At 49.1% G+C, this 21,025-nt stretch overlaps 1 protein-coding gene across 1 annotated transcript in view; it reads right to left on the bottom strand.

The window, feature by feature from the left end:
• LOC143788270 (coagulation factor XIII B chain-like) overlaps positions 1 to 21,025 on the bottom strand; it is a 115,535-nt gene that overhangs the window by 43,195 nt on the left and 51,315 nt on the right. The window contains exon 4 of the mRNA XM_077277797.1: positions 20,280 to 20,465. Within this exon, the coding sequence (XP_077133912.1) occupies positions 20,280 to 20,465 (186 nt within the window). The remainder of the gene's footprint in view (positions 1 to 20,279; positions 20,466 to 21,025) is intronic.

Here is a 21,025-nt window from a genome sequence, read left to right as displayed (position 1 = left end):
GCAAAGGAACCAAATGGACCATCTTAGAGAAGCGATCACATATCACCCAGATAACGGACATGCCCTGAGATAGCGGAAGATCAGAAATGAAATCCATGGAGATATGTGTCCAAGGTCTCTTCGGGACAGGCAAGGGCAAGAGCAAACCGCTGGCACGAGAACAGCAAGGCTTAGCTCGAGCACAAGTCCCACAGGACTGCACAAATGACCGCACATCCCTTGACAAGGAAGGCCACCAAAAGGACCTGGCCACCAGATCTCTGGTGCCAAAAATTCCCGGGTGACCTGCCAACACCGAGGAATGAACCTCGGAAATGACTCTGCTGGTCCACTTATCCGGGACAAACAGTCTGTCAGGTGGACAAGACTCAGGCCTATCAGCCTGAAATCTCTGCAACACACGTCGCAGATCCGGAGAAATAGCTGACAAGATAACTCCATCTTTAAGAATACCAACAGGATCCGCGACTCCAGGAGCATCAGGCACAAAGCTCCTAGAAAGAGCATCGGCCTTCACATTCTTTGAACCTGGTAAATACGAGACAACAAAATCAAAGCGGGAGAAAAACAATGACCAGCGGGCCTGTCTCGGATTAAGGCGTTTAGCAGACTCGAGATACATCAGATTTTTGTGATCAGTCAAGACCACCACACGATGCTTAGCACCCTCGAGCCAATGACGCCACTCCTCAAATGCCCATTTCATGGCCAACAACTCCCGATTACCCACATCATAATTTCGCTCGGCAGGCGAAAACTTCCTAGAGAAAAAGGCACAAGGTTTCATAACCGAGCAACCAGGGCCTCTCTGCGACAAAACGGCCCCTGCCCCAATCTCCGAAGCATCCACCTCAACCTGAAAGGGAAGTGAGACGTCAGGCTGGCACAAAACAGGCGCCGAAGTAAACCGGCGTTTCAACTCCTGGAAAGCCTCCACGGCAGCAGGAGCCCAGTTAGCTACATCGGAGCCCTTCTTGGTCATATCCGTCAAAGGTTTCACAATGCTAGAAAAATTAGCGATAAAACGACGGTAGAAGTTAGCGAAGCCCAAGAACTTCTGAAGACTCTTAACTGACGAGGGCTGAGTCCAATCAAGAATAGCTCGGACCTTGACTGGGTCCATCTCCACAGCAGAAGGGGAAAAAATGAACCCCAAAAAGGGAACCTTCTGTACACCAAAGAGACACTTTGAGCCCTTGACAAACAAAGAATTTTCACGCAAAATTTTAAAGACCAACCTGACCTGCTCCACATGCGAATCCCAATTATCAGAAAAAACCAAAATATCATCCAGACAAACAATCAAAAATTTATCCAGATACTTCCGGAAAATGTCATGCATAAAGGACTGAAAAACTGAAGGCGCATTGGAGAGCCCAAAAGGCATCACCAAGTACTCAAAATGACCTTCGGGCGTATTGAATGCGGTTTTCCATTCATCACCTTGCTTAATGCGCACAAGGTTGTACGCACCACGAAGGTCTATCTTGGTGAACCACTTGGCACCCTTAATCCGGGCAAACAAGTCAGACAACAGCGGTAAAGGATACTGAAATTTGACAGTGATCTTATTTAAAAGCCGATAATCAATACAAGGTCTCAAAGATCCGTCCTTTTTTGCCACAAAAAAGAATCCCGCACCAAGAGGGGAAGAAGACGGACGAATATGTCCTTTCTCCAGAGACTCCTTGATATATGAACGCATAGCGGTATGTTCAGGTACCGACAGATTAAACAGTCTTCCCTTAGGAAATTTACTGCCTGGGATCAAATCTATAGCACAGTCACAGTCCCTATGAGGAGGCAATGCACTGGACTCAGACTCACTGAAGACATCCTGATAATCAGACAAATACTCCGGAACTTCCGAAGGCGTAGAAGAAGCAATAGACACAGGCAGGGAATCCCCATGAATACCACGACAGCCCCAACTTGAGACTGACATAGCCTTCCAGTCCAGGACTGGATTATGGGTCTGTAACCATGGCAGCCCTAAAACAACCAAATCATGCATTTTATGTAAAACCAGAAAACGTATCACCTCGCGGTGTTCAGGAGTCATGCACATGGTAACCTGTGTCCAATACTGCGGTTTATTTGCTGCCAATGGTGTAGCATCAATACCCCTAAGAGGAATAGGATTTTCTAATGGTTCAAGAGTAAAACCACAGCGCTTAGCAAATGAGAGATCCATGAGACTCAGGGCAGCACCTGAATCTACAAACGCCATGACAGGATAAGATGACAGTGAGCAAATCAAAGTTACAGACAGAATAAATTTAGGTTGCAAATTACCAACGGTGACAGGACTAACAACCTTAGCTATACGTTTAGAGCATGCTGAGATAACATGTGTAGAATCACCACAGTAGTAGCACAAGCCATTCCGGCGTCTATGAATTTTCCGCTCATTTCTAGTCAGGATTCTATCACATTGCATTAAATCAGGTGTCTGTTCAGACAACACCATGAGGGAATTTGCGGTTTTTCTATCACATTGCACCGAATTAGGTGTCTGTTCAGACAACACCATGAGGGAATTTGCGGTTTTGCGCTCCCGCAACCGCCGGTCAATTTGAATAGCCAGTGCCATAGTATCATTCAGACCTGTGGGAATGGGAAAACCCACCATAACATTCTTAATGGCTTCAGAAAGGCCATTTCTAAAATTAGCGGCCAGTGCACACTCGTTCCAATGTGTCAGCACGGACCATTTCCGAAATTTTTGGCAATACACTTCAGCCTCGTCCTGCCCCTGAGACATAGCCAGCAAGGCCTTTTCTGCCTGAATCTCAAGATTGGGTTCCTCATAAAGTAAACCGAGCGCCAGAAAAAACGCATCAAGATCAGCCAATGCCGGATCTCCTGGCGCCAGCGAAAAAGCCCAATCCTGAGGGTCGCCCCGTAAGAACGAAATAACAATCTTTACTTGCTGAGCAGAATCTCCAGATGAACAGGGTCTCAGGGACAAAAACAATTTACAATTATTCACGAAATTCCTAAACTTAAACCTGTGTTGTGAATTTGGATTCTGGGCTCCCCCGGTGGCCGCTTGTGGAATTGGACTTGTCATCCTCTTTCCTGTTTCACCTGATTCCATCAGTAGTGGGTGTCGCTATTTAAGCTCATTTCTCTGGTGGTTTCTTGCCGGTCATCAATGTTATCTGATGCCTCTCAGTGCTTGTTCCTGCTTCTAGACAACTACTAGATAAGTTGGACTTTTGTCCATGTTTTGTTTTGCCTATTTGTTCCAGTTCACAGCTGAAGTTTTGTTACTGTGTCTGGAAAGCTCTCGTTGATCAGGGATTGCTACTCTGGCGTTATGAGTTAATGCCAGAGTTTAAGGTAATCTCTGGATGGTGTTTTGTTAGTGTTTTTCTGCTGACCATGAAAGTATACTATCTGTCTTCTGCTATCTAGTAAGCGGACCTCAAATTTGCTAAGACTATTTTCCTGCTGCGTTTGTTGTTTCATCTGAACTCACCGTCATTATATGTGGGGGGCTACTGTCTTCTTTGGAATATTTCTCTAGAGGTGAGCCAGGTCTTATATTTCCCTCTGCTAGCTATTTAGGTCTTAGGCCAGAGCTGGGCATCTAGCGATAAATAGGAAATGCTACCTGGCTATTTCTAGTTGCGCGGCAGGCTTAGTTCATGGTCAGTATAGTTCCATCTTCCGAGAGCTTGTCCCTCTATAGGCTTGCTATGATCTCTGCCTGCAGAGATCATGACAGTGTGGTGGTATTGACTGACCACAAAAATTTGATTTATCTTGAGACTGCCAGACGCCTGAATCCTAGACAGGCGCGCTGGTCTTTATTTTTTTCTCGCTTTAATTTTGTGGTGTCATACCTACCGGGTTCTAAGAATGTTAAGGCAGATGCCCTTTCTAGGAGTTTTGACCCGGACTCTCCTGGTAATTCTGAACCCACAGGTATCCTTAGGGAGGGAGTAATTTTGTCGGCCGTTTCTCCTGATCTGCGGCGGTCCTTGCAAGAGTTTCAGGCGGATAGACCGGATCGTTGTCCGCCTGATAGACTGTTTGTTCCGGATGATTGGACCAGCAGAGTCATCTCTGAGGTACATTCTTCTGCATTGGCAGGTCATCCCGGAATTTTTGGTACCAGGGATTTGGTGGCAAGATCCTTCTGGTGGCCTTCTCTGTCACGAGATGTGCGAGTCTTTGTGCAGTCATGTGACGTTTGTGCTCGGGCCAAGTCTTGTAGTTCTCGGGCTAGCGGACTGCTGTTGCCCTTGCCTATTCCTAAGAGGCCTTGGACACACATCTCGATGGATTTTATTTCAGATCTGCCTGTTTCCCAGAAGATGTCTGTCATCTGGGTGGTCTGTGACCGTTTCTCTAAAATGGTCCATTTGGTTCCTCTGCCCAAGTTGCCTTCTTCTTCTGAGTTGGTTCCTCTGTTTTTTCAGAATGTTGTCCGATTGCACGGTATTCCTGAGAATATTGTTTCTGACAGAGGTACCCAATTTGTGTCTAGATTTTGGCGGGCATTCTGTGCTAGGATGGGCATAGATTTGTCTTTTTCATCTGCTTTTCACCCTCAGACTAATGGCCAGACCGAGCGGACTAATCAGACCCTTGAGACATATCTGAGGTGTTTTGTCTCTGCTGACCAGGATGATTGGGTTGCTTTTTTGCCATTGGCAGAGTTCGCCCTCAATAATCGGGCCAGTTCTTCCACCTTGGTGTCCCCGTTTTTCTGTAATTCGGGGTTTCACCCTCGATTTTCCTCCGGTCAGGTGGAATCCTCGGATTGTCCTGGAGTGGATGCGGTGGTGGAGAGATTGCATCACATCTGGGGGCAGGTTATGGACAATTTGAAGTTGTCCCAGGAGAAGACTCAGCGTTTTGCCAACCGTCATCGTCGTGTTGGTTCTCGGCTTTGTGTTGGAGATTTAGTGTGGTTGTCTTCTCGTTTTGTCCCTATGAGGGTCTCTTCTCCTAAGTTTAAACCTCGGTTTATCGGCCCTTATAGAATATTGGAGATTCTTAATCCTGTTTCTTTCCGTTTGGACCTCCCTGCGTCCTTTTCCATTCATAACGTTTTTCATCGGTCGTTATTGCGCAGGTATGAGGTACCTGTTGTACCTTCAGTTGAGCCTCCTGCTCCGGTGTTGGTTGAGGGTGAGTTGGAGTACGTTGTGGAGAAAATTTTGGACTCTCGTGTTTCCAGACGGAAACTCCAGTATCTGGTCAACTGGAAGGGTTACGGCCAGGAGGATAATTCTTGGGTCAATGCATCTGATGTTCATGCTTCTGATCTTGTTCGTGCCTTCCATAGGGCTCATCCTGGTCGCCCTGGTGGATCTGGTGAGGGTTCGGTGCCCCCTCCTTGAGGGGGGGGTACTGTTGTGAATTTGGATTCTGGGCTCCCCCGGTGGCCGCTTGTGGAATTGGACTTGTCATCCTCTTTCCTGTTTCACCTGATTCCATCAGTAGTGGGTGTCGCTATTTAAGCTCATTTCTCTGGTGGTTTCTTGCCGGTCATCAATGTTATCTGATGCCTCTCAGTGCTTGTTCCTGCTTCTAGACAACTACTAGATAAGTTGGACTTTTGTCCATGTTTTGTTTTGCCTATTTGTTCCAGTTCACAGCTGAAGTTTTGTTACTGTGTCTGGAAAGCTCTCGTTGATCAGGGATTGCTACTCTGGCGTTATGAGTTAATGCCAGAGTTTAAGGTAATCTCTGGATGGTGTTTTGTTAGTGTTTTTCTGCTGACCATGAAAGTATACTATCTGTCTTCTGCTATCTAGTAAGCGGACCTCAAATTTGCTAAGACTATTTTCCTGCTGCGTTTGTTGTTTCATCTGAACTCACCGTCATTATATGTGGGGGGCTACTGTCTTCTTTGGAATATTTCTCTAGAGGTGAGCCAGGTCTTATATTTCCCTCTGCTAGCTATTTAGGTCTTAGGCCAGAGCTGGGCATCTAGCGATAAATAGGAAATGCTACCTGGCTATTTCTAGTTGCGCGGCAGGCTTAGTTCATGGTCAGTATAGTTCCATCTTCCGAGAGCTTGTCCCTCTATAGGCTTGCTATGATCTCTGCCTGCAGAGATCATGACAAACCTGTCTCCGGAAAACAGTTCAGGAATCGGTATTTTAGGTTCTGACCTAGGATTTCTGATAACATAGTCTTGTATGCCCTGCACACGAGTAGCCAGCTGGTCCACACTTGTAATCAAGGTCTGGACATTCATGTCTGCAGCAAGCATAGCCACTCTGAGGTAAAGGGGAAGAAGAAAAAAAAAAACTCAGAATCTTCTTTCTTATAATCCCTCTTCTGCAATGCATTAAACATTTAATATTGGCCTGGCAAACTGTTATGACCCCAATGGCGAGGGTCTCAGAGGAACGTGGAAGTCTGCAGAATACAAAAATCCAGCTCATAGGGCAGTGGTAACTGGGTTGACCATATATCTACTCCTAACGCCAACACTAGAAGTAGCCGGGGATCATTCCTACGTTGATTCTAGATGACACGCGCCAGCCGGAGAATCTAGCTACCCCTAGTAGAGGAAAACAAAGACCTTTCTTGCCTCCAGAGAAGGGGACCCCAAAGCTGGATAGAAGCCCCCCACAAATAATGACGGTGAGGTAAGAGGAAATGACAAACACAGAAATGAACCAGGTTTAGCACAGAGAGGCCCGCTTACTGATAGCAGAATAAAGAAAGGTAACTTATATGGTCAACAAAAACCCTATCAAAATCCACACTGGAAATTCAAGAACCCCCGAACCGTCTAACGGTCTGGGGGGAGAAGACCAGCCCCCTAGAGCTTCCAGCAAAGGTCAGGATATAGATTTGGAACAAGCTGGACAAAAATACAAAACCAAAACAAATAGCAAAAAGCAAAAGGCAGACTTAGCTGATATAACTGGAACCAGGATCAGTAGACAAGAGCACAGCAGACTAGCTCTGATAACTACGTTGCCAGGCATTGAACTGAAGGTCCAGGGAGCTTATATAGCAACACCCCTAACTAACGACCCAGGTGCGGATAAAAGGAATGACAGAAAAACCAGAGTCAAAAAACTAGTAACCACTAGAGGGAGCAAAAAGCAAATTCACAACAGGTATCTATCCACAGACAGCTGTTTCGGGGCATTTGCCCCTCATCAGTGTGGAGTAGGAAACTGGCTATTAGGAGCAGTGCTTAGTGAAAAGACTATAAACATAAGGATGAATGACCTCGGGGAGGTCAAAACATCCAACACCACGGTGACACCATCACGTGTTTCTCAACGCAGTGATCCAGAACACTGCCCCCATCCCTAAAGGGAAATATGCAAATGCATAGGCCGAATATTGGGCAGCTCACATAGAATATATAGTATATACCAGGCCTGGGTAAACTGCAGCTCACGGGCCACATCCAGCCCTCTGACTGTTCCTGTCTGGCCTGCTGACACTCGCAGCCAAAGGGCTGGAGAAGGACTAATCTACAATTCTGATTTTTACCAGAATTTTCATTACAATTATAGACCTAAGCAGGAGCGAAGCCAGGACTACAACACCCATCTGCTGCAGATAATGGGCAAGTAGCTTCTAAGGGTACTGTCACACAGTGCAATTTTGATCGCTACGACGGTACGATTCGTGACGTTCTAGCGATATCATTACGATATCGCAGTGTCTGACACGCAGCAGCGATCAGGGACCCTGCTGAGAATCGTACGTCGTAGCAGATCGTTTGGAACTTTCTTTCGTCGCTTGATCTCCCGCTGACATCGCTGGATCGTTGTGTGTGACAGCGATCCAGCGATGTGTTCGCTTGTAACCAGGGTAAACATCGGGTAACTAAGCGCAGGGCCGCACTTAGTAACCCGATGTTTACCCTGGTTACCAGCGTAAACGTAAAAAAACCAAACAGTACATACTCACATTCCGGTGTCTGTCCTCCGGCGTCTCAGCTTCTCTGCACTGTGAGCGCCGGCCAGCCAGAAAGCGAGCACAGCGGTGACGTCTGACGTCCCCAAAAAATAAATAAATAATAAAGTTCACCAAACACACCAGTGACACCACTTTACATTTGTGTAGGCCACATTAGCTCATATTAAAGTCTAGTCCACACTTTAGAAAATTAGTGTTTCTTATACCTGTTAGGAGGAGTTGTTCAGGAATAAGCACACAAATCCGTTAGTACTTTTCTGCTTATCTTTATCAGTCAACCAAGATGAAGAAGGCAGTGAGTAAGGCACGTGGGCGTGGGAGCAGGGAGGGGACGTGGGGATTCTGTGCCTGCTGCGGGCACCGGTGACTCATCAGCACCCACTTTCACCAGGGAACAGTCATTCATGCGCAGCTTTGTCGCAGAGCGCCGTACACCGCTGCTGCGTGAAGAACAAATTGAAGCCGTTGTCGGATGGATGGCAGCTAATGCATCAACTTCAATTAGTGCCACATCCTCTCAGACACAGAGCACTGGAGAGCAGCCATCTGTCTCTTCACCACCTGCCAAATTGCCCAGGCAGACAGAGAGCCCAGGACAGGAGCCGTCTCTACTTCTGTTCTCTGAATCTCTTGGCTTGGAAACAGGGGGCCAGCCAAGCAGCATTGGAGAAATGGAAGAAGAGGCAGGGTGCAGTGATGCCCAACAGCTTTTTCTCTCTTCTTCTGAAGAGGCGGGTGGGCCAGTGGCTCCGGTCACCACATCGCAGGCCGCATCAGCTGATGATGACACTCAGGTGCCACTTACTGGTGCGTGCTCTGCTGCTGAGACTACCCAGGAGGAGCAGTTGGGGGCAGAGGGTAGTGTAGATGATGAGGTCCTTGACCCATCTTGGCGTGAGGGACAGGAAGGTGGTGGGAGCAGCTCTGAGGAAGAGATTCCCCGTACGGCCCAAAGAGGGAGAGGGAGGGGGAAGACTGCGGATCCTGCAGCCTCCGCTTTGGCACCCGTTAGGAGCATGTCTCTTCCAAAAGCCAAAAAGGGCGCTCCCAAGACTTGCAGTGCCTGGTCCTTTTTTGACACAGTTGCAGATGACATTTGCTATGTCAAATGCAAGGTGTGTCATCACAAAGTCAAAAGAGGGAAAAATGTCAGCAACCTCAATACCTCCAACATGTGGAAACATGTGCGCACCAGGCACCCGGCGGAGTTAGAAAAACACACTGAAGAGCTAGGCCAACCAACAGCGGCAGCTACCACCTCTTCAGCTCGTGTTGCCTCTTCCTCCAGCTCACACGCAGCTGGTTCGGCTTCCTCCCAGGATCGCCGTGGAAGAACCTCTGGCCCTGTTGTCCAGAGACCCGCTGTAATTCCACCCGCAGCACCACTTTCCCAGTCATCCACACACTCCCAGCCCAGTCTACAGCCATCGGTAGTACAGGCATGGGAGAAAAGGCGGCCTTTCTCGTCAAACCACCCACGAGCACAGGCTCTGACTGCAGGCATTGCCAAACTTCTGTCACTGGAAATGCTGTCATTCAGGCTGGTGGAGACTGACAGCTTCCGTGACTTGATGTCATTGGCAGTCCCACAGTACAATGTGTCCAGCCGCTTTTACTTCAGCAGGCAAGCCGTCCCTGCCCTGCACAAGCATGTGGAGGGACACATAAAACACGCGCTACTGAACGCCGTCAGTAGCAAGGTCCACCTCACCACCGATGCGTGGACCAGTCAACATGGACAGGGGCGATACCTTTCCCTCACTGCCCATTGGGTTAATGTCGTTGAGCCGGGTACAGACCGTGCGAGTGGCGCAGGACGTGTCCTGCCCACTCCAAGGATTGCAGGAATCCATTCTGTACGCATTGACTCCTCCTCTTACACCAGTTCCTCAGAATCATCGCTGCAGGAGCCGTCACAGTCCACCTCCACATGGACCCGTGATGAACGTGTACCTGTTACGACCGACATGAGCACAGCCGTGGCCAAACGTCAACAGGCCGTCTTGAAATTAATTTATTTGGGGAATCGAAGCCACACAGCGCAGGAGCTCTGGAATGCCATCAAGCAGGAGAGCGATGTGTGGTTTGTGCCAGCGAATCTCCAGCCAGGCATGGTAGTGTGTGATAATGGCCGAAATCTGGTGGCAGCTCTGGGCCTCGGTAACCTCACTCACATCCCATGTCTGGCACATGTGCTCAATTTGGTCGTGCAGAGTTTTTTGAGGGACTATCCGGATCTTGATGCACTGCTGCACAAGGTCCGCCTAGAGTGTGCTCACTTGCGGCGTTCCAGCACGGCAAAAGCGCGCATTGCGGCTCTGCAGCGCCGACACCGCCTGCCGGAACATCGCATCATATGTGACCTACCTACCAGGTGGAATTCCACGTTACATATGTTGGAGCGGTTGTGTGAGCAGCAGCAAGCTGTAATGGAGTACCAGCTGCTTCAGGCGCAAAGAAGTCGCACTCAGCGCCGTACAGACTTCACAACCACAGAGTGGGCCACTATGAATGACGTCTGCCAGGTTTTGCGTCCCTTTGATTATGCCACGCGGATGGCGAGTGCAGATGATGCACTAGTCAGCATGACTGTCCCCCTTATCTGCCTGCTTGAAAAATCACTGCAAGCGCTAAGGGATGATGTTGTGGAAGAGGTGGAGGATGAGGATTAAGCATTTCCATCATCTTCTGGACAGTCAGCGCCACGTGGTTCCTCACAAACGCGTAGGCAGGGGACAGTTTGTGAGGAGGATGAGGAGAAGTCAATGGAGGAGGAAGACATCCGTCCAGAGGAGGGAGTTACACAATTGTCCAGTACTCAGTGTGTACAGCGAGGGTGGGGTGATGACGAGCGGGCAGAGATCACGCCTCCAGCAGGGGACAGCGTTTCTTGGGCAGTTGGCAGTCTGCAGCACATGGTGGATTACATGCTGCAGTGCCTGAGAAACGACCGCCGCATCGCCCACATTCTCAACATGTCTGATTATTGGGTGTTCACCCTCCTCGATCCTCGCTACCGGGACAACGTAGAAAGCCTCATCACACCGTTGAACCGGGAGCGAAAAATGCGGGAGTACCAAGACACACTGGTGAATTCCATCATCTTCTCCATTCCAACTGAGAGAAGTGCTGCTAGTGCATTCCAAAGCAGCTCAGTGCGTCCAGGCAGTGGTGGAGGCTTTGCACAAAGAGGGAGCAGAAGCAGTGCCTCTGCCCAAGGCAAGACCAGTATGGCCCAACTGTGGCACAGTTTTCTGTGCCCGCCACAAAAGTCTACACCATCACAGACGGCTCCAGTCAGCAGGAGGCAACGGTTCCGTCAGATGGTGACAGACTACATGTCTTGCCCTCTTGCTGTACTCCCAGACGGCTCTTCACCTTTCAAGTTTTGGGTCTCAAAGCTGGATACATGGCCAGAGCTAAGCCAGTATGCATTGGAGGTGCTGTCTTGCCCTGCGGCCAGTGTATTATCGGAACGTGTCTTTAGTGCTGCAGGTGGTGTACTAACTGACCGTTGCATGCGACTATCCTCCGATAACGTTGACCGGCTTACTTTCCTGAAAATGAACAAGGCCTGGATTTCGCAGGAATTTGCCACTCCTCTTCCTGATTAAATAATTAGGTGACTGTCTACAGTATCCAGGTCTCCTGTTGTGTTCATCTTTCTACCACCTGAACTTTAATTCCTGGGCTCCAACACCGCCAGTTGAGGCTCAGAAGTGCCGTCTGCACAGTCAAAACATACGACCCAGTGTTATTGGGTTTCAGTAACGTCAGCTGATCCCCAGCTGTGTAGCCGGCAATGTGTCCTGCGACCGCCACGCTGACACAACTGAAATGTAAGGGAACCTGTCCCCCCCCCCCCCCAAGGCGTTTGTTACTGAAAGAGCCACCTTGTGCAGCAGTAATGCTGCACAAGGAAAAGGTAGCTATTTTTGTTTAGCTCCTTGCACACGCAGAACTTAACACTTATAAAATGTGTCCACTGATACCGTAAAACCGTCCCGGAGGTGGGACTTTCCTTCGTAATATGACGCAGCACAGCCGTCATTCCTACCCCCTTGGTGCCGTGCCACGGCTCCTCAGCGTTGTTTGATTCCGTCCCGGAGCCTGCGCTGTTATGTTATCCCTTGGCCAGGCACACTTAGCGCTGCCCGTCTTCTGACATCATTTGGTGTCAGGATGGCTGCGCCTGTGCGGCCGCGCTGGCCAAGAGCCCGCCTCGCAGTGTCTTCTGATTTAATCCCACTGGGGGCCTGAGATCCATGGACATGCGCAGTGCATATCTGAACCTCCACCTCTCACTCATCTCCCTACGGCTTCTTCAGACTGTGCGGTGTCAGCTGGTCCCTAATAGCATGCCACGGCCGTGACACCGCACAGTCTTAAGAAGCCGTAGGGAGGGGAGTGAGAGGCGAGGATATGCACTGCGCATGGCCACGGATCCCAGGCCCGCGGTGGTATTACATTAGACGACACTGCGAGGCGGGCTCTCGGCCAGCGCGGCCGCACAGGCGCAGCCAGCCTGACACCAAATGATGTCAGAAGATGGGCAGCGCTAAGTGTGCCTGGCCAAGGGATAACATAACAGCGCATGCTCCGGGACGGAATCAAACAACACTGAGGAGCCGGGGAACGGCGCCAAGGAGGTAGGAATGACAGCTGTGCTGCGTCATATTATGAAGGAAAGTCCCACCTCCGGGACGGTCTCACGGTTTCAGGGGACACATTTTATAAGTGTTTAGTTCTGTGTTTGCAAGGAGCATCATGAAAAGAGCCACCTTTTCCTTTTGCATCTTTTTTGCTGCACAAGCTGGCTCTTTCAGCTACAAACGCCTTGGGGGGGGTTAAAGGTTCCCTTTCGACTTTCTCCAATCAGGCTTCGGCCTACATTGTGTTCCTCTGCTTCTCCTGCTGTCCCTGGGCTCCAACACCGCTAGTTGTTGCCTGGTAGTGCTGTACGCACAGTCAACAGTCGCTCCTCTGTTATTGGGGTTCAGTAACGTCAGCTGTTCCCCAGCTGTGTGTGTGGCAATCCCTCCTATCTCCTCCACCTCCTCCTCCTCCTCCTGTCCCTGGGCTCCAACACCGCTAGTTGCCGTCCAGAAGTGCTGTCCGCACAGTCCCAACAGTCCCTCCTCTGTTATTGGGGTTCAGTAACGTCAGCTGTTCCCCAGCTGTGTGTGTGGCAATCCCTCCTATCTCCTCCACCTCCTCCTCCTCCTCCTGTCCCTGGGCTCCAACACCGCTAGTTGCCATCCAGAAGTGCTGTCCGCACAGTCCCAACAGTCCCTCCTCTGTTATTGGGGTTCAGTAACGTCAGCTGTTCCCCTGCTGTGTGTGGCAATCCCTCCTATCTCCTCCACCTCCCCCTCCTCCTCCTGTGCCTGGGCTCCAACACCGCTAGTTGTTGCCTGGTAGTGCTGTACGCACAGTCCCAACAGTCCCTCCTCTGTTATTGGGGTTCAGTAACGTCAGCTGTTCCCCTGCTGTGTGTGTGGCAATCCCTCCTATCTCCTCCACCTCCACCTCCCCCTCCTGTCCCTGGGCTCCAACACCGCTAGTTGCCATCCAGAAGTGCTGTCCGCACAGTCCCAACAGTCCCTCCTCTGTTATTGGGGTTCAGTAACGTCAGCTGTTCCCCAGCTGTGTGTGTGGCAATCCCTCCTATCTCCTCCACCTCCACCTCCTGTCCCTGGGCTCCAACACCGCTAGTTGCCGTCCAGAAGTGCTGTCCGCACAGTCCCAACAGTCCCTCCTCTGTTATTGGGGTTCAGTAACGTCAGCTGTTCCCCTGCTGTGTGTGTGGCAATCCCTCCTATCTCCTCCACCTCCTCCTCCTCCTCCTGTCCCTGGGCTCCAACACTGCTAGTTGTTGCCTGGTAGTGCTGTACGCACAGTCCCAACAGTCCCTCCTCTGTTATTGGGGTTCAGTAACGTCAGCTGTTCCCCTGCTGTGTGTGTGGCAATCCCTCCTATCTCCTCCACCTCCACCTCCCCCTCCTGTCCCTGGGCTCCAACACCGCTAGTTGCCATCCAGAAGTGCTGTCCGCACAGTCCCAACAGTCCCTCCTCTGTTATTGGGGTTCAGTAACGTCAGCTGTTCCCCTGCTGTGTGTGTGGCAATCCCTCCTATCTCCTCCACCTCCACCTCCCCATCCTGTCCCTGGGCTCCAACACCGCTAGTTGCCGTCCAGAAGTGCTGTCCGCACAGTCCCAACAGTCCCTCCTCTGTTATTGGGGTTCAGTAACTTAAGCTGTTCCCCTGCTGTGTGTGTGGCAATCCCTCCTATCTCCTCCACCTCCTCCTCCTCCTCCTGTCCCTGGGCTCCAACACCGCTAGTTGCCATCCAGAAGTGCTGTCCGCACAGTCCCAACAGTCCCTCCTCTGTTATTGGGGTTCAGTAACGTCAGCTGTTCCCCTGCTGTGTGTGTGGCAATCCCTCCTATCTCCTCCACCTCCTCCTCCTCCTCCTGTCCCTGGGCTCCAACACCGCTAGTTGTTGCCTGGTAGTGCTGTCCGCACAGTCCCAACAGTCCCTCCTCTGTTATTGGGGTTCAGTAACGTCAGCTGTTCCCCAGCTGTGTGTGTGGCAATCCCTCCTATCTCCTCCACCTCCACCTCCCCCTCCTGTCCCTGGGCTCCAACACCGCTAGTTGCCGTCCAGAAGTGCTGTCCGCACAGTCCCAACAGTCCCTCCTCTGTTATTGGGGTTCAGTAACGTCAGCTGTTCCCCAGCTGTGTGTGTGGCAATCCCTCCTATCTCCTCCACCTCCACCTCCCCCTCCTGTCCCTGGGCTCCAACACCGCTGGTTGCTGTCCAGAAGTGCTGTCCGCACAGAGCCAAACACCTCGCCAATGTGTTAGTGGGGTTCAGCACCGCCAGCTGTTCCCCTGCTGTGTATACGGCAACGTGTACTGCGACCGCCACGCAGGCACAACAAGTTAAATTTAAGGGAACCTGTCCCCCCCCCCAGGCGTTTGTTACTGAAGGAGCCACCTTGTGCAGCAGTAATGATGCAAAGGGAAAAAGTGCCTCTTTTCGTGGTGGTCCTTGCACATGCTGAACCTAACACTTATGAAATGTGTCCCCTCCTACCGTGATACCGTCCGGTAGGTGGAACTTTCCTTTGTGATGTGACGCAGCACAGCCGTCATTCTTACCCCCTTGGCGCCGTGCGCTGCCTCCTCAGCGTTGTTTGAATCAGTCCCGGAGCCTGCGCTGTTAGGTTAGCCCTTGGCCATGCACACATTTTGCGCTGCCCGTCTTCTGACATCATTTGGTGTCAGGCTGGCTGCGCCTGTGCGGCCGCGCTGGACGAGATCCCGCCTCGTACTGTCTTCTGATTTAATCCCACTGGGGGCCTGAGATCCATGGACATGCGCAGTGCATATCTGAACCTCCACCTCTCACTCATCTCCCTACGGCTTCTTCAGACTGTGCGGTGTCAGCTGGTCCCTAATAGCATGCCACGGCCGTGACACCGCACAGTCTGAAGAAGCCGTAGGGAGGGGAGTGAGAGGTGAGGATATGCACTGCGCATGGCCACGGATCCCAGGCCCGCGGTGGGATTACATTAGACGACACTGCGAGGCGGGGTCTCGGCCAGCGCAGCCGCACAGGCGCAGCCAGTCTGACACCAAATGATGTCAGAAGATTGGCAGCGCTAACAGCGCTAGGCCACGGGATAACACGACAGCGCAGACTCCTGTACAGCAAATAACAACGCTCAGGAGGCTGCACCCAGCACCAAGGTGGGATTCTTGACATCTGTGCTGCGTCTCATTACGAAGGGAACTCGCGCCTCCAACACAGTTTGACTGTATAAAGGGCTAAATGTTATACGTGTTTCATTCAGCGTGTGCAAGGAGAAAAATTAAAAGAGCAACCTTTGACTTGTGCAGCACTACTGCTGCATAAGCTGTGGCTCTTCTACTTTGTAACACCTGAGGGGGGGTTAAAGGTTACCTTTGAAATTGGTTCAATTAGGCTTCGGCCTACACTCTGCTCCCCCTGCAGAGCCCGGGCTCCAACACCGCCAGTTGGGGCCCGGTACTGCTAGCTGCACAGAGAAAAACACCAGTCAATGTGTCAGTGGGGTTCAGCACCGCCAGCTGTTACCCTGCTGTGCAGCCGGCAACGTGTCCTGCAACTGCCACGCAGACACAACAGACCCAAAGCTGCCGCCAGTGCAGGCTTCGGCCTACACTCTGCTCCCTCTCCTCCTCCTGCTGACCCTGGGCTCTAACACCGCCAGTTGGGGCTCTAGGAAGACAAGCTTGAATAGGTCCCCATCCTGGTTCCAGCACCGTCAGCTGGTTCCGGGCAGAGCCTTTGGCTTAGGTGCCTCCCTCTGGGTATCCGAGTTCCACCAACGTCAGGTGGTCCTTGGTAGTGCTTTCAGGCACGGGTACCTCCTGCTTAGTAACCGGGTTCCAGTAACGTCAGCTGGTCCTCGGTAGTTCCATTGGCTCTTGGACCTTCGGCTACCCATCCGGGTTCCAGCACCGTCAGCTGGTTCTCGGCAGTGTCTTTTGCTCTTGTACCTTCTGCTCCCCATCCTGGTTCCAGTACCGTCAGCTGGTTCCGGGCAGAGCCTTTGGCTTAGGTGCCTCCCTCTGGGTATCCGAGTTCCACCAACGTCAGGTGGTCCTTGGTAGTGCTTTCAGGCACGGGTACCTCCTGCTTAGTAACCGGGTTCCAGTAACGTCAGCTGGTCCTCGGTAGTTCCATTGGCTCTTGGACCTTCGGCTACCCATCCGGGTTCCAGCACCGTCAGCTGGTTCTCGGCAGTGTCTTTTGCTCTTGTACCTTCTGCTCCCCATCCTGGTTCCAGTACCGTCAGCTGGTTCCGGGCAGAGCCTTTGGCTTAGGTGCCTCCCTCTGGGTATCCGAGTTCCACCAACGTCAGGTGGTCCTTGGTAGTGCTTTCAGGCACGGGTACCTCCTGCTTAGTAACCAGGTTCCAGTAACGTCAGCTGGTCCTCGGTAGTTCCATTGGCTCTTGGACCTTCGGGTAGCCATCCGAGTTCCAGTTCCATCAGCTGTTTCTCGGCATTTTCTCAGCCTTCTTGTACCTTCTGCTACATTTCCAAGTTCAAGAGACTAAACACGATGACCCGGAAGACCACCCCTAAGATGACGACGACACCAGAGACGACAACCACCGTGATGACGACGACCCTGGAGACGATGACCCTGAAGACCACCCCGATGACGACGACCCCGGAGACGACGACCCTGGAGACGACGACGACCTGGAAGACCGAGAAGCAGAAGAACAAGAGGCTGCAGAACAAAGAGCAGAAGAACATTAAGCATAAGACTAAATATCAGAGCAAAAGATATTATCTAAATTATAAGCAGAAGAAGACTAAGCAGTGTATGGGGGTGAGTCCGTTCCTCCTCGTGGTGCCCCTGGATAAAGCCTGATGCTGCAGGCCAAACTGAACGCGGACAAATGTAACTGTTTTGTGAAAGGCAGAACGGAAGGTGTAATCTTCAAACTTTTATAGATAACAACTACGGGAATGCCTGTCACAAATAAGAATATGATGAAGAAGTTGAATATGAAGAAGATAATAGTAAAATAAAAAGAATATGAACAATGTAACAAAAAAAATAATAGGTAGAAGATGAAGAAGAAGATGAATAAGGTGAAGAAGTTGATGTCAAAGAAGCTGATGATGAGGATAATGAAGAAGAAAGTGTGGGAGAAGTAAAAAAGAAGGTGAAGGGCGTGGAAGTAGTGAAACATCAATATCTGACAAAATAAAAAAAAAATTAACATAGTCAAAATCTTTCTAACGCCGAACGTCATAAAAAACAAAACAAAATCCTGCTATTCTATTAGATTGGGCTAAACCTATGTGCCTTTAATGTCTCCGCCACGTCCCCCAATACATCCTACATTATTCTTAGTTGTTTTCCTTCATGTAGAATGAACCTACAAGTTTATAAAGGGTTTATTTTAATTCCGATATTTTCGTCCCATTGACTTGCATTGGGATCGGGTATCGGTATCGGATTAGATCCGATACTTTGACGGTATCGGCCGATACTTTCCGATACCGATACTTTCCGATATCGGAAGGTATCGCTCAACACTACTGAAGATGCTAAAAACGTAAGTAAAATTCCTTTACCTCAGCGCAGCTCCACTCGCACTGGGAATGACACAGAGCAACATGCTGGACTTCGCATGGGCGGCTCTGCTGTCTCTCACAAGGAGTCATCACCTCAGTGTTTCGAAAAGTCCTTGTTTCTGGGACATCTCCTCAAGCAGAAAGGACTCAGTGAGTCACAAACACCATCCCTCACACTGACACAGACTGAGGCAGATCCCCAAGCATATAGTGACACAGAGACTGTTACCAGGTCCAGACTAAAGGAGACTTCATATAAAAAGAAGGCTCCCAAAGAGGCACCTAAAGATATGGATTCCAATAAATCCTTCATTTTATTTGAATATTCCATTATAAGAAACAAAAGGAAGAGTCTGGCTAGTGATAACAGAGATGTTAAAGGGGCAGCAGCATCTTTTCAACCTGAGTCAGATGAGGACTATTCGCCTAACTTAACCCCTCAGAAACAATGCTCCAGACTAGACAATATGAGTCCTCCCTTACAGACACCAAATGTAATGACAAAAACTGCAAAAGGAGGAAAAAGAGGAAAAAACCTCAACTATTCTAGAAAAAACACCTGAAAAACATGCAGAGATGTTTACCTGTCTAGGCCTTGAATCAAATGCACTGTCATGGTGCAGCAGGCCCAAGTAAAGATGGCGACTACACATGTGCGGTAATACCAAATGAGACAGCCAGCCTACAATCAGGGATTGGCTGCTTGGCACACCAGTGCTAATAAATAATCTGCAGTAGTGTTCACACAGAGAATGCACAGCATCTGGATCATAGCCTATTAGTAATGCCATGTGGCGGGCTGCCCAGTGCTAACTGTAATGCATCCTGTGTGAATAGAGACCCCAGTCTACAAAGCCATCTGGGCCCAACTGCACCCCGATAAATACAAATAAATAAAGTGCACACAAACATATCAAAATATGTAAGGTATTAGTTAATATTATGGCCACAATATGTATTGTCAGTTTCCCATGTGGTCACTTGAAAAAATTAATTGCCCACCCCTGGTATAAACACAACCAATGCAGGGAATTTATATACTCTGGTACGGATTAAAATAAATCTGTGGATATTATCTGCGCTGCCAAATAAGACGTAGATCCAGATGTGATGAAGTGAAAGATGGTGGTTTATTCAATGCGTGTCCAAGTATATAGTTACTTCTTCATCAGGAAATGACCACATGTATCTACATGTGGTCAAAATGGCTCAAAGCTTATTAGAGTGAAGCATTCCTTAGAGCAATGGACAGAAGCACAGACCACTGTGTCTTTCAGGACTGACAAATTACAAAAACCCAAACTCTTACTTTAATTAGATCAAGGTTAGGCCCACATACCTCCACTTGGTGAGCTCATATGGGGGGGTTGGTCATAGGATGTGCTAGGTCTTTACAAGATTATGACATCTCCAACTTCCAGGAGGTCCCAGGTGGGAGATATTGTTGTCATGTTTCCTATCATGATTTTACCTTGTTATAGAGGTGAAGCATGGCATGGATACCATCATCCAGCTGGACGATGTTGAGTTAGATGTGTTAGTCTGGCCTTAAAGTGATGTTAGTCAATGCGATATGTTCATTACTTCGCCACAATATTGAAAATATATCTCTCATAAATAGCACTGACCACTGGCTCCAGAGTTTCTCAGATAATTATTTTAAACAGAGGAAGCCCCACCTCAGGAAGAGTACTTCTTATCCTCTGAGTATACAAAACCCAGACTTGGTGGATGGCTCCAAGCAGATCCCCAATTGTAATTACCTGTTCACTGCAGGAGGTCCTACTTCTATGGAGGTTTGACATGTCAGCTATTTTCAACCCATGGACCTGATACTTAAGGTGGCAGCACAGCACCTTGGCCCATGCAACCCTTTCAATACATTCCCTTTAAAGTATATGACATAAAGATTACATTGGTGTGAGATTACGATGGTAATTATATTGGATATTCTTCCTCAATGAAACATACCATTTCTGCTATTTACTTCTCTGTAATTCTCTTCTTGTTATTGAATCTCAGTTACATGTTTTCTTCTAGTGTGACCATTATATAACATATCTTTCAATTTTTTAGATAGAAGCAATAGATTGGCCGATTTCATAGATAATTCAGAAAATTGTTGCCGAACCTCACAGTCTTTAATGCCAGAATAGGTTAAACCAAAAAAGCTTTTTATGACATACAATACATTAGAATAAATAAGTTCAGAACTTACTAACACATTGAGGTGGTGATGTCCATTGCCCATTTTTACAAGTTACATATTGTGTCCCATGAAGCTGGAAGCCAGGTTTGCATTTTATTGTTTCTTTGTCTCCACTGAAGTAGTCATTTTTGTGCTTTATGACCTGTGTATTCATAGGTTGTGGCAGGGGTGGACATTTAGCGCTTTCACCAGAGACTGCAAAATAACATAAAATAAATGAGCACTGATCATATCTGCCTGATACTACAGTCCTTAAAAAAGCACTCCTATGAAAATGTGTAATTATAAATCTGTGTATATGTAACATATAAGAAATGGGCCAGCAGCACACCTGTTGATATAAGTGCAATGTGTAGGTGCACATTCACACTATGGCCATTAACAGACAAAACAAAACAATGAACAAATACCCTGCAGTAAAGAAATAAATAGTAATAGTACATGTAAATCACATATGTAGTTAGTGGACACTATTTTGATCAAAAAAGCGTAAAAGCCATCCCACTTCGACAAGGTATACCCAATTAGAATGATCCCTGACTAGAGTGTTTTCACTCACTATGTGTCAACATGCCTCATAATTAGGGGGGGGCAGAGCCTGACCTAAATTTGACTGTTTCACATCTGCCCATGGAAAGCTATATAGACAGACCAAAAAGGTGGGGCATGTCCATAAATGTACAAATTACAAGAAACTAAAGTAAAACTGAAGACAGCAATGGGAACTATATGCCACTGTTGGTATGTAAAGAGGT

Source organism: Ranitomeya variabilis, chromosome 8 (genome assembly GCF_051348905.1).
Source record: "Ranitomeya variabilis isolate aRanVar5 chromosome 8, aRanVar5.hap1, whole genome shotgun sequence".
In the NCBI taxonomy this organism is placed as follows: Eukaryota; Metazoa; Chordata; class Amphibia; order Anura; family Dendrobatidae; genus Ranitomeya; species Ranitomeya variabilis.
The sequence above is the reverse complement of the archived record's forward strand: the minus strand, read 5'-3'. Positions and strand labels throughout refer to the sequence as shown.